At 39.8% G+C, this 16,671-nt stretch overlaps 1 protein-coding gene across 1 annotated transcript; it reads right to left on the bottom strand.

Moving 5' to 3' along the window:
- Positions 1–10,166: 10,166 nt before the first annotated feature.
- Positions 10,167–16,396, bottom strand: azin2 (antizyme inhibitor 2). Its single transcript, NM_001015993.3, has 11 exons — positions 16,273–16,396; positions 16,052–16,150; positions 15,011–15,166; positions 13,813–13,986; positions 13,483–13,655; positions 13,226–13,360; positions 12,793–12,958; positions 12,422–12,584; positions 12,212–12,324; positions 10,787–11,001; positions 10,167–10,623 (listed from the first exon to the last, which is right to left on the bottom strand). The coding sequence occupies exons 3-11, from the start codon at positions 15,107–15,109 to the stop codon at positions 10,485–10,487; spliced, it is 1,377 nt and encodes a 458-aa protein (NP_001015993.2). The 5' UTR covers positions 15,110–15,166; positions 16,052–16,150; positions 16,273–16,396; the 3' UTR covers positions 10,167–10,484.
- Between the last annotated feature and the right edge of the window lie 275 nt (positions 16,397–16,671).

The raw sequence follows: 16,671 nt of genomic DNA, 5'->3' as shown, positions 1-16,671 counted from the left end.
AACAATATAAAACTGACAGCTGGGATTTTTTTTTAATGCCTTTATAATGGGTATCGATAAGTTAATGAAAAAAAGGAATTTGGATTTAACTGGAAAAGAACATACAGTATACAGCTTTTGTCTGTGTGATAGATCCCCTTTAAAAAAAAAAAAAAAAAAAAGCAAATCATCTGCGAAGGCCACATGTTTGGTCTACATCTGACCAATAATCATAATCCTCTAAGGTAGGCAAATGTTTTCAAAATCCTAAGTAGCACTAAATTACTACAGACCAACATATCAGCCACCCCTAAAACACTGTAAGTCCATTTGTATCTGTTGCATATGCATCAGTACCTAAGATTGTGCAGCTCACATTAATAATTTTCTACAGTGCAGCTATTCCTGCTAAAAACTTTTCCAAAAGGGAAAAGCAGGATATAGAGAAGAACGAGAGACTTGCAGAAAGCCTTTTGCAGACATTTTTAACCTATACGTCAGGTCTCAAAAAAATAGGCTTACATGTTTTGGACCCACATGGTGGGTCTCCATTACCCCCCTTTAATACAATGACATTCTCCTACAATAAAACACTTCTAATGATTCTAAACTAATTCTGGCAAGAGATCCTAGATCATGAGTGTAAACTGAAGTGACCGAGGATACTCTAGGCCAGTGCTGTCCAACTGGCGGCCCGCGGGCCGCATGCGGCCCGCGACCCCCCTCTGTGTGGCCCCCCACCTGTCTGGCTGCTTTGATGGCTTACTCTTGTGTAAGCATTAAATGGTATCAGTACTGAGATTAACTGCCCCCCCTGCATGGTTCTCACCTCAGATTCAGGCTGTAATCAGGCTGTATTGTTTAAACATGTAATCCCCTGTGTTGTTCACACCTTTTAATCTCTGCATTGTTCACCCCCTGCAGTGTTCACACCTCAGGCTCAGGCTGTAATCACCCATATTGTTCCCCTGTTCACACCTCAGGAGCAGTAGAAACCCACAAATAATCCCTGCATACTACAAAAAGAACATATACTGAGGTGGTACTGCAATTAAAACGTTTTTTAATATATAGTTATTGTGCATACTGTAGGAGCAGTGCCATATTGTGTCACTGTAGGCTGCCTGTGTGTGCCATACGCAGAGTATGGCACACACAGGCAGCATAGGGCAGGCAGAGTATGGCACACACAGGCAGAGTATGTCACACACAGGCCAAGTATGGCACAAACCAGCCAAGAATGGCAAACACAGTGAAAGTATGGCACACGCAGGCAGGGTAGGGAAGGCAGAGTATGGCACACACAGGCAGGGTAGGGCAGGCAGAGTATGGCACACACAGGCCAAGTATGGCACAAACCAGCCAAGAATGGCACACACAGTGAAAGTATGGCACACAGGCAGGGTAGGGAAGGCAGAGTATGGCACACACAGGCAGGGTAGGGAAGGCAGAGTATGGCACACACAGGCAGGTTAGGGAAGGCAGAGTATGGCATACACAGGCAGGGTAGGGCAGGCAGAGTACTACAACCATTAATATGGGTATGGTCATGTGATAACATGGGTGTGGTTTCAAGTGGGTGCGGTTTCAAAAAGGGGAGTGGTCAAAACTGGCTTCTATTATCGGCCCTCCACCACGTAGGTCAGAAAAATTCTGGCCCTCGGTACAACAGAAGTTGGACAGCACTGCTCTAGGCAATTTAGGACACTTTGGGGGAGATTTATCAATCCACAAAAGCTCCAAATGTGTCCGAATGCACTGTTTTCGTAATGATCATTATTTTTGCGACAATTTAGTTGCCGTCGCAACTTTTTCGTACTTTGCGATAAAATTTTGCGTCAAATTCGTATTGTCACGCCGAGTACGAAAGTTTCGGATTCATTCAAGCTTGGGTATTGTGACTTTCCTTGGGCCAGGTTGGAGCTGCAGAGTCCTGAGGGAGGCTTCCAAAATCATGCAAAGAAGGTTAAAAGTCGGAAAGGTTTTCCCACTGTTTACGATCGCTCAATACGGAAAAGTCGCGACGGCGACGAAAAATTTTCGCAAGATATGAAAAAGTTGCGACGGCGCCGAAAAAGTCGCAATCTTCAGAAATGATCGTATCCAATACAAATTTTTCCCATTCGGGATTCGAATTCGTGTCTTAATAAATCTGCCCCTTTGCCTTATTTTTTTAAACTGCAGTGCAGCGTTAATTCACAGAATTTCAGTGTAATTGCAAAACTACTGCTAGTCAGGATTGCATAATTTCCAAAGAAAGGTATAATATGACTTATGCCACAAAATGTTTTATAAAACTTGTGCATTTGTAGAAAATATATTTGAAATAAATTTTAATCAACCTGCTGGGCTGTTTTTAAATATTTTTTTCTTTTTTTTTTAACTCTTTTACTGCCAAGCACGTATGGCATACGTGCTGGCAGTAAAAGGGCTTAAACGCCAACGACGTGTCTCATACGTCGTTGGCGTTTAAGCGCTGCCCTCTGCAGCGGCGGCATGTGCCGCCGCTGCAGAGGGCTTCTAACAATGACAGCCCCCCTGGGCAATGTGCCAGGGGGGCTGTCATCAGGGTCCTGCGAGCCGATCGCTCGCAGGACCCTCCAGGAAGCAGCAGATGCGATCGCATCGCATCTGCTGCTTCCTGCTTCCTCCCTCTCCCCCAGCGCCGGCCCAAATGAGGAAGGAGGCGATCGGTCTTCAGGAACAGGTAAGGACTTTTTTTTTTATTGCATTTACACACTTTTACACACTTATACACACATTTACATACATTTATACACACTTACATACATTTACACACACTTACAGCACACATTTTAGCATTTTTTTATTTTATTTATTTATTTTTTTTTTTCATTTTTCACACTTTTATACACTTATTTACACTCATATACACACTTACACACTATCACACAACTTTTACACATGTACACACATGTATACACAAACACTTTGGTTTTTTTTTGTTTTGCTTTTTTTTTTTTTTTTTTTTCATTTTACCACTTTGTTTTTATTTTCTTTTACCTAAAAACTGTTTATTTTGACAGCGTAACTATTGGATCAAATATTCTGGCCACTAATTACACTGTCATGTAACTTATTTTGTTGTTTCACTGATTTGCACAATTTTTGTGGTTTTATCACATTTTATCCCTATATAAGTGTTCCTGATCTGTTTTTAGAGTAGCTTTGCCAGGTGTAACTTTGGTGTACAAAAATAACTTTACCTATTTTGAATTCATCAGAATGTGTACTTTCCAAAAATATATGGTTTTCTGGGGGTCACTGTATAGTTAGGGGGGGGTTACTGCACATAATACACTGACAGGGGGCTCTGTGTGCAAAAGCTGAGCTGGCAGGCGAGAAATCCTTATGCGCTATTTTCATTTTGGGTTCAGTACATACCGCAGACTTTGGTATATCTATGCATATTGGGCATCAATCTGTTCAGTAGGCCTCTGGTGTTCCTATTTGGGGTGACTTGCCTTTGTACGCAAGAAATTGTGTGAGATAAATGCGACAAATTGCAACATTTTTAGGCAATTTTCTGAAATGTCATAAAAACCAATAACTTTAGGAAAGCTCTGCAGATTGGTACTTTGGTGTAGAAAGGACTCTTTACCCTTGTTGGATTTGTCAGAATGTGTACTTTCCAAAAATATATGGTTTTGTGGGGGATCTGTATAGTTAGGGGAAGTTTTGGCACATAATACACTGACAGGGGGCTCTGTGTGCAAAAGCTGAGCTGGCAGGCGAGAAATCCTTATGCGCTATTTTCATTTAGGGTTCAGTACATACCGCAGACTTTGGTATATCTATGCATATTGGGCATCAAACTGTTCAGTAGGCCTCTGGTGTTCCTATTGGGGGTGATTTGCCTTTGTACGCAAGAAATTGTGTGAGATAAATGTGACAAATTGCAACATTTTTAGGCGATTTTCTGAAATGTCATAAAAACCAATAACTTTAGGAAAGCTCTGCAGATTGGTACTTTGGTGTAGAAAGGACTCTTTACCCTTGTTGGATTTGTCAGAATGTGTACTTTCCAAAAATATATGGTTTTGTGGGGGATCTGTATAGTTAGGGGAAGTTTTGGCACATAATACACTGACAGGGGGCTCTGTGTGCAAAAGCTGAGCTGGCAGGCGAGAAATCCTTATGCGCTATTTTCATTTAGGGTTCAGTACATACCGCAGACTTTGGTATATCTATGCATATTGGGCATCAAACTGTTCAGTAGGCCTCTGGTGTTCCTATTTGGGGTGACTTGCCTTTGTACGCAAGAAATTGTGTGAGATAAATGCGGCAAATTGCAACATTTTTAGGCGATTTTCTGAAATGTCATAAAAACCGATAACTTTAGGAAAGCTTTGCGGCTTGGTACTTTGGTGTAGAAAGGACTCTTTACCTTTGTTGGATTTGTCAGAATGTGTACTTTCCAAAAATATATGGTTTTGTGGGGGTCTCTGTATAGTTAGGGGAAGTTTTGGCACATAATACACTGACAGGGGGCTCTGTGTGCAAAAGCTGAGCTGGCAGGCGAGAAATCCTTATGCGCTATTTTCATTTTGGGTTCAGTACATACCGCAGACTTTGGTATATCTATGCATATTGGGCATCAATCTGTTCAGTAGGCCTCTGGTGTTCCTATTTGGGGTGACTTGCCTTTGTACGCAAGAAATTGTGTGAGATAAATGCGACAAATTGCAACATTTTTAGGCAATTTTCTGAAATGTCATAAAAACCAATAACTTTAGGAAAGCTCTGCAGATTGGTACTTTGGTGTAGAAAGGACTCTTTACCCTTGTTGGATTTGTCAGAATGTGTACTTTCCAAAAATATATGGTTTTGTGGGGGATCTGTATAGTTAGGGGAAGTTTTGGCACATAATACACTGACAGGGGGCTCTGTGTGCAAAAGCTGAGCTGGCAGGCGAGAAATCCTTATGCGCTATTTTCATTTAGGGTTCAGTACATACCGCAGACTTTGGTATATCTATGCATATTGGGCATCAAACTGTTCAGTAGGCCTCTGGTGTTCCTATTGGGGGTGATTTGCCTTTGTACGCAAGAAATTGTGTGAGATAAATGTGACAAATTGCAACATTTTTAGGCGATTTTCTGAAATGTCATAAAAACCAATAACTTTAGGAAAGCTCTGCAGATTGGTACTTTGGTGTAGAAAGGACTCTTTACCCTTGTTGGATTTGTCAGAATGTGTACTTTCCAAAAATATATGGTTTTGTGGGGGATCTGTATAGTTAGGGGAAGTTTTGGCACATAATACACTGACAGGGGGCTCTGTGTGCAAAAGCTGAGCTGGCAGGCGAGAAATCCTTATGCGCTATTTTCATTTAGGGTTCAGTACATACCGCAGACTTTGGTATATCTATGCATATTGGGCATCAAACTGTTCAGTAGGCCTCTGGTGTTCCTATTTGGGGTGACTTGCCTTTGTACGCAAGAAATTGTGTGAGATAAATGCGGCAAATTGCAACATTTTTAGGCGATTTTCTGAAATGTCATAAAAACCGATAACTTTAGGAAAGCTTTGCGGCTTGGTACTTTGGTGTAGAAAGGACTCTTTACCTTTGTTGGATTTGTCAGAATGTGTACTTTCCAAAAATATATGGTTTTGTGGGGGTCTCTGTATAGTTAGGGGAAGTTTTGGCACATAATACACTGACAGGGGGCTCTGTGTGCAAAAGCTGAGCTGGCAGGCGAGAAATCCTTATGCGCTATTTTCATTTAGGGTTCAGTACATACTGCAGACTTTGGTATATCTATGCATATTGGGCATCAAACTGTTCAGTAGGCCTCTGGTGTTCCTATTTGGGGTGACTTGCCTTTGTACGCAAGAAATTGTGTGAGATAAATGCGACAAATTGCAACATTTTTAGGCGATTTTCTGAAATGTCATAAAAACCAATAACTTTAGGAAAGCTCTGCAGATTGGTACTTTGGTGTAGAAAGGACTCTTTACCCTTGTTGGATTTGTCAGAATGTGTACTTTCCAAAAATATATGGTTTTGTGGGGGATCTGTATAGTTAGGGGAAGTTTTGGCACATAATACACTGACAGGGGGCTCTGTGTGCAAAAGCTGAGCTGGCAGGCGAGAAATCCTTATGCGCTATTTTCATTTAGGGTTCAGTACATACCGCAGACTTTGGTATATCTATGCATATTGGGCATCAAACTGTTCAGTAGGCCTCTGGTGTTCCTATTTGGGGTGACTTGCCTTTGTACGCAAGAAATTGTGTGAGATAAATGCGACAAATTGCAACATTTTTAGGCGATTTTCTGAAATGTCATAAAAACCAATAACTTTAGGAAAGCTCTGCAGATTGGTACTTTGGTGTAGAAAGGACTCTTTACCCTTGTTGGATTTGTCAGAATGTGTACTTTCCAAAAATATATGGTTTTGTGGGGGTCACTGTATGGTTAGGGGAAGTTTTGGCACATAATACACTGACAGGGGGCTCTGTGTGCAAAAGCTGAGCTGGCAGGCGAGAAATCCTAATGCGCTATTTTCATTTTGGGTTCAGTACATACCGCAGACTTTGGTATATCTATGCATATTGGGAATCAAACTGTTCAGTAGACCTCTGGTGTTCCTTTTTGGGGTGATTTGTCTTTATCTGATCTTTATCAAGAAATTGTGAGAGATAAATGCCGCAAATTGCAACATTTTTATGCGATTTTCGAAAATGTCATATAAATCTGCAAACTTAGGAAAGCTTTACAGCTTGGTACTTTGTAGCAATAAGAAATATTTACCCATTATAGATTCGGGGGGATGTGTATTTTCCAAAAATATATGGCTTTCTGGGGTGAATGTACTTTTTTTGTAGCATTATCCCACATAAAGGATGTAAATGTGTTGATTTTGCAGGAGCTGAAATGATAGATCATATGGGGGTATGTTCCCATTGGGGCCCCTACATGCCACATACTTAGGTAAACCTATACATATTGGGCATCAAACTGTTCAGTGGACCCCTGGCGTTCAAATTTAGGGTGTTTTATCTTGGTACCTAACACTATGTGGGAGATAAGATGCTGCAAAGTGGAAGCTTTGAGGGGATTTTTGGAAATGTCATCAAAATTGCTAACTTTAGAAAAGCTGTGCGGCTTGGTACTTTGGAGTAGAAAGACATGGGTACCCATTTTAGATTCGGGGGAATGTGTACTTTCCAAAAATATATGGCTTTCTGGGGTGAGCGTACTTTTTTGTAGCTTTATCTCACATATAATGATGTAAATGTGTTGATTTTGCAGGAGCTGAAATGACAGAAATGACAGTATATATGGGGGTATGTTCACATTCGGGCCCCTACATGCCACATACTTGGGTAAACCTATACATATTGGGCATCAAACTGTTCAGTGGACCCCTGGTGTTCAAATTCAGGGTGTTTTATCTTGGTACCTAATGCTATGTGGGAGATAAGATGCTGCAAAGTGGAAGCTTTGAGGGGATTTTTGGAAATGTCATCAAAATTGCTAACTTTAGAAAAGCTGTGCGGCTTGGTACTTTGGAGTAGAAAGACATGGGTACCCATTTTAGATTCGGGGGAATGTGTACTTTCCAAAAATATATGACTTTCTGGGGTGAGCGTACTTTTTTGTAGCTTTATCCCACATATAATGATGTAAATGTGTTGATTTTGCAGGAGCTGAAATGACAGAAATGACAGTATATATGGGGGTATGTTCACATTCGGGCCCCTACATGCCACATACTTGGGTAAACCTATACATATTGGGCATCAAACTGTTCAGTGGACCCCTGGTGTTCAAATTCAGGGTGTTTTATCTTGGTACCTAATGCTATGTGGGAGATAAGATGCTTCAAAGTGGAAGCTTTGAGGGGATTTTTGGAAATGTCATCAAAATTGCTAACTTTAGAAAAGCTGTGCGGCTTGGTACTTTGGAGTAGAAAGACATGGGTACCCATTTTAGATTCGGGGGAATGTGTACTTTCCAAAAATATATGACTTTCTGGGGTGAGCGTACTTTTTTGTAGCTTTATCCCACATATAATAATGTAAATGTGTTGATTTTGCAGGAGCTGAAATGACAGAAATGACAGTTCATATGGGGGTATGTTCACATTGGGGCCCCTACATGCCACATACTTAGGTAAACCTATACATATTGGGCATCAAACTGTTCAGTGGACCCCTGGCGTTCAAATTCAGGGTGTTTTATCTTGGTACCTAATGCTATGTGGGAGATAAGATGCTTCAAAGTGGAAGCTTTGAGGGGATTTTTGGAAATGTCATCAAAATTGCTAACTTTAGAAAAGCTGTGCGGCTTGGTACTTTGGAGTAGAAAGACATAGGTACCCATTTTAGATTCGGGGGAATGTGTACTTTCCAAAAATATATGACTTTCTGGGGTGAGCATACTTTTTACTAGCTTTATCCCACATATAATGATGTAAATGTGTTGATTTTGCAGAAGCTGAAATGACAGAAATGACAGTTCATATGGGGTATGTTCACATTGGGGCCCCTACATGCCACATACTTAGGTAAACCTATACATATTGGGCATCAAACTGTTCAGTGGACCCCAGGCATTCATATTTAGGGTGTTTTATTTGGTTACTTTATGACCTGTAGGAGATAAGATACTATAGACTAGAAGCTTTGAAGCGATTTTTTAAAAAAATCACAAATTTTGATAAAAACCAATAACTTTAGGAAAGCATTGCGACTTGATAGTTTGGAGTAGACAGACAGTTGTGCCTATTCTGTATTCCCCAGAATCTGTTCTTTCCAAAAATGTACAATTTTCTGGGATAAACCTTCTGTTAGTGGAATTTTGGCCTTGAAATCCAAAGTATGCAGTTTTTTTGGAGCAGTGCTTTGGGAATTTGGTAGTGTACTGCTGGGAGTTTTTGACCTATACAAGTGAGAAATCTCCATAAAACTATATATATTTGGTATTGGCACGTTCAGGAGACATGGGACTTTCCAAATCAGTTGTATATTCGTGCATAAAATAATTTTTGTTTCTAGTATGTGTGATTATATTATGGAAAATTTGATTTTTTTTGCATTTTTAGACATTTAGAAGCCTATATCTTGTTACAGAATTGGAATTACACAAAAATTCTACCATATTTTGAAAGCTTAGGTTGTTCTGAAAAAAACAATATATTGTTTTCCTTGGTAAACTAAAAGTCCCCCCGAGGAAAGGCCCCTAAAGTGAAACAGTGCAAAATCTTCAAAAACTGTCTGGCAATACAAGTTCCGCTTTGACCAAAATGGCTGGCAGTAAAAGGGTTAAATAAAGTTTTTAGAAAAAACCCACCTACATTCTATGTATTTCAATGGGATTTTTAGAAGTGTATTTATTAAATGGAGAATGTGGGGATATCCCTCTAGTGGATTTTGTGGAAACTGCATAAATTTCTTTCTGTACTTGCTTTAGAGTTCTGGCATCCCAACCTTGGCAAGAATGTATATCTTTATTGCTAAAGCGCTACTTATGTACGCAGCGCTGTACAGTAAATAATGATTTTTTCACTGCCCTGGTGTTCTAGATGGCTACAAATCTCCACATAAAAAGGTCCTTTACCAAATATGTTCTATTATTTTGCGCTGCCTTGAAGTGCAAATCAGTTTACAAAATTACTTTAGAACCACTGAAAATTAATGTTTAGCAGAAAGTTGCTTAGAGTTACATTTTCTTTTTGGATGAATAACACCTTTAAGAAATGCACATAATTAAGCACAGATTTTTTTTATTTTTTTTTTAAGTTTTGGAATAGACAGAACTGAGACACAGTGTAAGGTGGCCATACAAGTGGACCATTTGGCAAACTTGATGAATCGCATATATGGGGGTGTAGGCCATCTGGGCAAATAACATATCAAGGAGTTGATGTCCCCCTCGCCTGAATGGGATCTTTAAGCCTGTCTGATTCACATCTGGCCTTCTTGTTGAGTAGGCGCATCTAGGGGCCCCAAACACTGCCATTAACCTGCCGACATGGTCTGTCAGCAGCTTTATTATCCTGTGTATGACTACCTTTAGTCTTAATGCCAGATAAGCAAAGAATCCCACAGCCACCCTTTTTTGTGTAGTCAAAAGAATAATTGAGGTCTGCCTGTCATTATGCACTTCTAAGCATTTTCTTCCCAAGAAAAAGCAAAAGATTTTATAAAAGGAATAAATTACGGCTTTAAAATAAATAGAATTTATTATAAATGAATAAGATGAACTATTTTCAGTGCATAAACTGTTCCAGCATGGATGATCCAGAAACAAAATACTGTTTGTTGCATACTTAAAAACAATGAGATAAATAAGGATTGGTCCAAAAATAAATATCAATATGTGTTTCTCCCATGACACAAAAATTTGGATGATGATGGCTGCATGCAGAGGTAAGAATGATTCCATTAACAATACAATGAACTACTTAGATGAGCTAATACTATCCCATTGTTTAATGGCAAAACATTTGCATGTCACTCCCATGGTGCAGGAATTCAAATAATGCTGGTGGCTGCAAAGGTACGTGTGAAGCACAAGGAATCCGAAATCTCCCAGCCACAAGACATTGGGGTGCAAACAGTTTCCTTATCCTCAGTTCGCTGTAATCCCCTCTGCAACAACTCAACTGCTTTCCTGGAGAAGGAGAACACAGATTATTGTACATGCAGCCTTATGAACAGGGGCACAAAAACGTTTTTTTAAACCTATGAATGATATGATTTTATCTTAGTTTGTATTGCTGGTAGGATATATATTAGACAAAAAATACAGCCTAAAAAAAAAAAAATGTACTTACCAAGCAGCACGGGGCATGGCATAATGTACTGGAGATTGCTGGAAACCGTTAAAATTAGAAGATGCTGCTATGGTGTATGCACCCATGTTTTCAAACAAAAGCCAGTCTCCAACATGATGCTCAGGGAGCAGAAGGTTCTCTGCAATTTGATCCAAGCCATCACATGTAGGTCCCCAAAGGCTACTGGTGTATAATGGCTGATCTGGAGAAGGTTTCTAAACAAGGCAAGATAAGGTATAGATTGGTATATGGTCATGTCATGTTTTATCAACATGGTATGCATGATATGCAAACATGATATGCAAAGTTTAGCACAACTGATGTAATTTGCGCCCATAAAAGATTCCAGATAAGTGCTTCATAAAGGATGAGTTTGTTAAGTAAAATGTTTATGGCTAAAGTCAAATTTCAGTGTTGAGAAGGGTAAAGCTTGAATTCATAGCTTGGATTTCTTCTTATTTATAATCACTAGGGATGCACAGAACCAAGTTTTCCGTGTTTGGCTGAACCCCCGAATCCATTGTAAGGGATTTGGCCAAATACCAAACCAAATCCAAATTAGCATTTGCTAATTAGGATACGGAAGAGTTAAATGGCGCCGCAGCAAATTTTCCACTTCCGTGTTCACACGCTGACATTTAAGCCTTCAAATCCTAATTAGCATATTCTAATTAGGATTAGGTTCGGCCAGGACCGTGGATTGAGCTGAATCCGAACCCTGCCGAAAAAGGCTACATCCTGGCCAAATACCGAACTGAATCATGGATTTGGTGAATCCCTAATAATCACTAAACTGTCCCTGCAAAATGAATAATCTAAAATACTATGTATCCAGTGCCTGATTTTTCTGTCGCAAGGTGCAGTGCACAGTCACTATATGACCCACTGGGGGATTTTTCCTTGGCATTTTGAGCTTGGCATATTTCCCCACTGACTAATTATGACTGCCTGGCCACACTGAAACATAAGGTTTTTGGGATAAAAATTTACATTAGAGGGCCCCATAGTTGTTGCTGAACTACAACTCATAATATGGAGTAAAAGTATGCCAAGGTTAAGAAACACATGCCTAACAGAAAAAAGCAAAATAGCAGGAGATAATAAGCAAAGAATATGCAATATTCTGAAACAAGTATATCATAAGTACACAGCACCATTGGACCATTTACTTCGCTAAACGTAAAATCAAGAATACAGACAATACTTTGGCTTCAAGCTAAAACACAATTTCATGATTGTATTTCCAACTACAAACAGGGGTGTTGGGTTTGTATTTAATATAATATGCCTCTAATTTCTAAACAATTTAACAGAGTACCGTCTAGAGTACAGCAAGAGGCAAATAAGACTCAATGATATCATAAAGTAATGGTGGAAGGATGAGGACTAGGGATTTTTTTAAAAAGACTTCAAATTAAGTTATACCTTATGGAGGATCGGTTTAGGGTGAGCATGATCAAAGACCAAGCAATTAAAGGATCCATATACTCCATCATTAACATAATACATAATGTTCTTATTGGGCCCATTTTCCTCATCTGAAAAAGAGACATTGGTTTAAAGGTCAGCATTAAAATGTATGATCTTTATATAGATAAAGAAAGTGTCCATTAACATGAGGAAAGTTAGACTTACCATCAGACCCAGAATGCTCCATTAGCACTTCTTTCTTAGCAATAATGTTAACAGCCAATGAAAAAGCAGATGTTACATAGTATCTTCCTGGTTCAGCAATAATTTGCACATCAGAGCCCTCAGGGAAATACAGGTCTAGTGCTGGATTTATAACACCCGCCATCTGGAAGAAAGAATGTGGTTTGGTCCTGAAAATCTTGCAATTTTTGCCTTATGATAGGCCATATAAGCAGGAATATAGTCTGATAATTAGAGATATTTTGGCATTACAATCCAAATATCACTGAATTCATAAGCTGATCAGGAGGCAGACAACATAAAGAATGATCTTTGTCTGGCCATTATTAAATCAAACTCTGAAAATGCCTTACCTCTTCAAACCTAATCTTGGAATCCTCTGTTCCAGGGAAGCCACCTCCAATGTCCAGCAGCCACATATTGTACCCAAACTCGGATGCCATTTCAAAAACCAAGCGTGCATCAGCAATAGCCTGAGTATAGGCCTTGGAATCTGTGCATCCACTGCCAACATGGAAACTGCAATGAAAATGTTGAAAATCTGGATTCGATATTACAGGTAGTTATTGATGAAATAAAGTCTTTAAATATACATACATACATAGTACTGCCCATTTTCAGGCACTACCTTTTCAGACTACCATTCATGCCTTGCTCAACCCCACCCTGGCTATTGCTAAGGTCCCTATTTCTTAAGCATGCTTGTTTCACACGGATATTGGAATGAGTTCTCCATACTCTTTGGTAGAGAAGCAGGTGCATAAATCACTTCCAATGATAACTTACCTAACACCAATGACATCCACACTGAGGTTTTTAGCCATTTCCAGTAACCGTCTGCAGGATTTTAGGGGGGCACCAAACTTTACACTTAAACGAGCAGAAGATTTAGAGTCGTCTGTAGCTATGCGAAGTACCATCCTGCAGATTTAAAAAAGGCCAACATTAATATCTGCTACAAGTTTGTTTGTTTTTTTAAAACAAAAAGATTATTCATTCTTGTTCTGCAAGGTAAATCTGACTGCACGCAAGAGAGACAATACCTGGCATTTGGATGGTTTCTTGACACCTTGGACAGCTCTACCTCATTGTCAAATGTCATCATCTGGACACCAGTTTTAGCTGCAAACTTAATCTGGGAAATCTGCTTGCATGGGTTGGCATAGATAATTCGTTCTGGTGTCACACCAATGTCCTGGACCAGCTCAATCTCTGTCTGCAAATTAAGGAGAAAATAGGTTATTTAGAAATAACTTTACTGCTGCTCAAGACTAACAAAGATCCCAGTCCTTATTATAGTCTGTGGTAGCAGCAATCTTTTCCCACCTCCAGGTTTTTCCCTACTAGAAGCTTGGACTGTAGTAGTCAGTTACCTTGCTGGCACAGTCAAATCCAGCTCCCAGCTCAGCCAAGATCTTCACCACTCCCCTGCTGCTGTTACACTTCACTGCATAGAAAGGCTTCACACGAGGCAAAGCTTTCAGAAAACGGAGGTGTTTCTTTACGACATCCCCAAGATCAGCCACAAAAAAGGCATCGCGATCCTCCTAAAAAAAAAAGTAATTATAGTTGAAATTGAATAATTTGAATAGCAGAATTAAAATTAGAGATTTGATACTCAAAGGCCGTTAACGCTTATCGCATTGTTTTTTGCGTTAAAAAGTGTGCGATAATTAAGTACCGATTCATCAAAGTAATTTCCCATGTGTTACTACTCATATCGCATGCGCAAAAAAATGCATTATCGCAAATCGTTATTTTTATCACATTGACTTAATTATCGCATAGAAATTATACTAACGCATAATTCACAAACATATTTGAAGCGTTAAAAGCATAAAATGTGGCGATAATAACTGTGAAACTTAACGCCTCCCAGGAGTAGGTGTTACTAAACAAAATTGCAGCTGGTGATTGTGGCGACAAGATGGAGTTTGCAGTGGGATTTTTCTAAGTATGTGATCATCCTAGAGTGATGCATCCTCCAGTTTTCAGGGAAATGGTAATTTTCAGAACAGTAGTTTTCAGAAAGTAACTGCTACGTGCATAATAGCGTGTGCTAATATCGCATGCTACGAAATAACGCATAAATATATTGCATGCTTTAAAATAACGCTTAAAAATAATGACAATAACATCGCTGCTTGATTATGACAAGTGTCCATTTAGTGAATCGATCGTTAAAAAAATAAGAAGTGATAATATTTTTAACGCATGCTATTATTATCACTCTTTTTTTGGACTTTAGTGAATCTGCCCCAAAATGTTTTATCATTCCGCTGTCCTCTATCTTTGCCTTGTTCTGTGGCAACATGGCTCTGTGCACTGACTGTTTGCTAGTGGAATTTAAGGATGCTTGAATGGTGGGGGTAGGAGGGCTGAGCCAGGTAACACTTTTCTAATCTGATCAACCACCAGAAATATATGGTACAATAAAGGGCTAATAAGCCCTTAGCCAGCTAGTATGCAAGAAAAGGAAATATAGAAAGCAGCAATGTATTCCTTACAAGCACAGTAGTAAATTACTGGGTAATATCTATAAAGATTTTAGAGTTTTTATTTGATACTTACAGTCTGTGAGACTTCATTAATGATCTCCTCCATCAAATCTCTGGCCATAAAGCCTTCTTCAACCAAGGTAAAATCTGACTCCTGGATATATCCTTGCATTGTGAAATCTGGGATTTTAAGCCTTTTTACCAAGATTGTTTTTAAGTATGCAACAAGCTAGAAGGAAAGATAAAAAAGCTTCCTGTAAGAAAGTTAAACTAACAAGAAAAGAGTGTGCTCAATCATATTCTCTATATTGGTGTAATAACCAGTGTAGTAACTAAACAACAATGGAAATCACATACAAAAACATAAGTTCCCCAATAAAATGTAGCTGATGCAGGAGAAAGGGGGCATAATAGATAGATTTTGGAATTGTTTTTGGTTCCTTCATGGATTGTATATCAAGCAATAATGTAATGATATTCCGTTGAGTTCTAAGATGGTTAATAAACTGATAAAACGGGTTTCAAAGGCCTTAAAGGTTCTGGGTGCAGCACAATATTAGGTTTATAATCCTCATTTACTATAGGCTGGGACTCTATAGTGCCCCTTACAGCCTATTCACTAAGCATCTGTGCTACTGCCATAAGTAATTCTACTGTCTACTTTGACTTGTTCCTTATTGAAAACCCAGAGCAAGGCACAGAGTGATGTGCTGACAAGTTCAAGACTGCCCAGTACTTAATGCCCGCCCTGTGCGTTCTGGACTTAGGCCAAAGTAATGGTGTCCCCTCCACAATGCTTGTGTTCAGCCACATCTCTCTGTGCTCCACTTTTAGATAAAGGTACAAATCTGGGCTAGCAAGGCGTACTATGAGCAAACTAATGGCTACAGATTCTAGTCAGGATGGATGGTGCATGTACCCAATGATATGGTACAGAGATATAGCCCCCCAGACCTGGAAGCATTTATAGGAGGCACCTTTGAGCTCACTAGAAATACAGATAACATCATAAGACTGAACCATGAACATCACTGGGAGCCTGAAGCTCTCCCCAAGCCGCTGAACTACAACTCCCACTCTCGGACAACATCCCCCTTTTCTCACCCTGACTCACCTTTTATCAGAGGAACCAGGGGGGCTCAGCAGTAAACTCGGAGATTTTGCAGCACCCCGGGCTGTGGATGTTGTCGCCGCTGCTGGCGTCTATCGCTTTCTGCAGGAGAGAGAAATACATATTGATATAGCACAGCATACAGCAAACTGCAGTCCTACCCAGAAATACGCAGCGTCAACATCCTGTAGTAACGCAAAGCAAATACATTTCCCGTCACTCACCTTAACATGCATTGACACGGCCGTTGCCCATTAATGTAAATGTGGAACTAAGCCTAGAAACCGCACCAGCTCTGTGTACAGTGTATGCGCTACAAATCCATTCCCCACCATCCCTTTATATACTAACATGGGCTTGCCGTGACGTCACCTTATATCCAGGCAACGCTGCATCATCAAGGAAAACAGTCCCGTGGTCTGTCTGGCCACGCCCATCCTTTAATAAATGTTGTGCTGTAGGTTAGCTACTAGGGCAGTGTTTTTCAACCTTTTTTGGGCAAAGGCACACTTGTTTCATGAAAAAAATCACGAGGCACACCACCATTAGAAAATGTTAAAAAATTTAACTCTGTGCCCAGCAGCAGTGCCCCCCTAGTACACTGGTGCCCAGCAGCAGTGCCC

This window comes from Xenopus tropicalis, chromosome 2 (assembly GCF_000004195.4).
Source record: "Xenopus tropicalis strain Nigerian chromosome 2, UCB_Xtro_10.0, whole genome shotgun sequence".
Classification (NCBI taxonomy): Eukaryota; Metazoa; Chordata; class Amphibia; order Anura; family Pipidae; genus Xenopus; species Xenopus tropicalis.
Note: the sequence above shows the minus strand (reverse complement) of the source record. Positions and strands in the feature narration are given on the sequence as shown.

Bases quoted from the DNA above. Each gene is read 5' to 3' on its own strand.
- azin2 (NM_001015993.3), bottom strand. From the start codon at position 15,109: ATGCAAGGATATATCCAGGAGTCAGATTTTACCTTGGTTGAAGAAGGC. The intron at 13,656-13,812 runs GTAACTGACTAC...CTTAATTTGCAG, and splicing joins GATTTGACTGTGCCAGCAAG to ACAGAGATTGAGCTGGTCCA. The intron at 10,624-10,786 runs GTAAGTACATTT...CTCCTTCTCCAG, and splicing joins GCCATGCCCCGTGCTGCTTG to GAAAGCAGTTGAGTTGTTGC.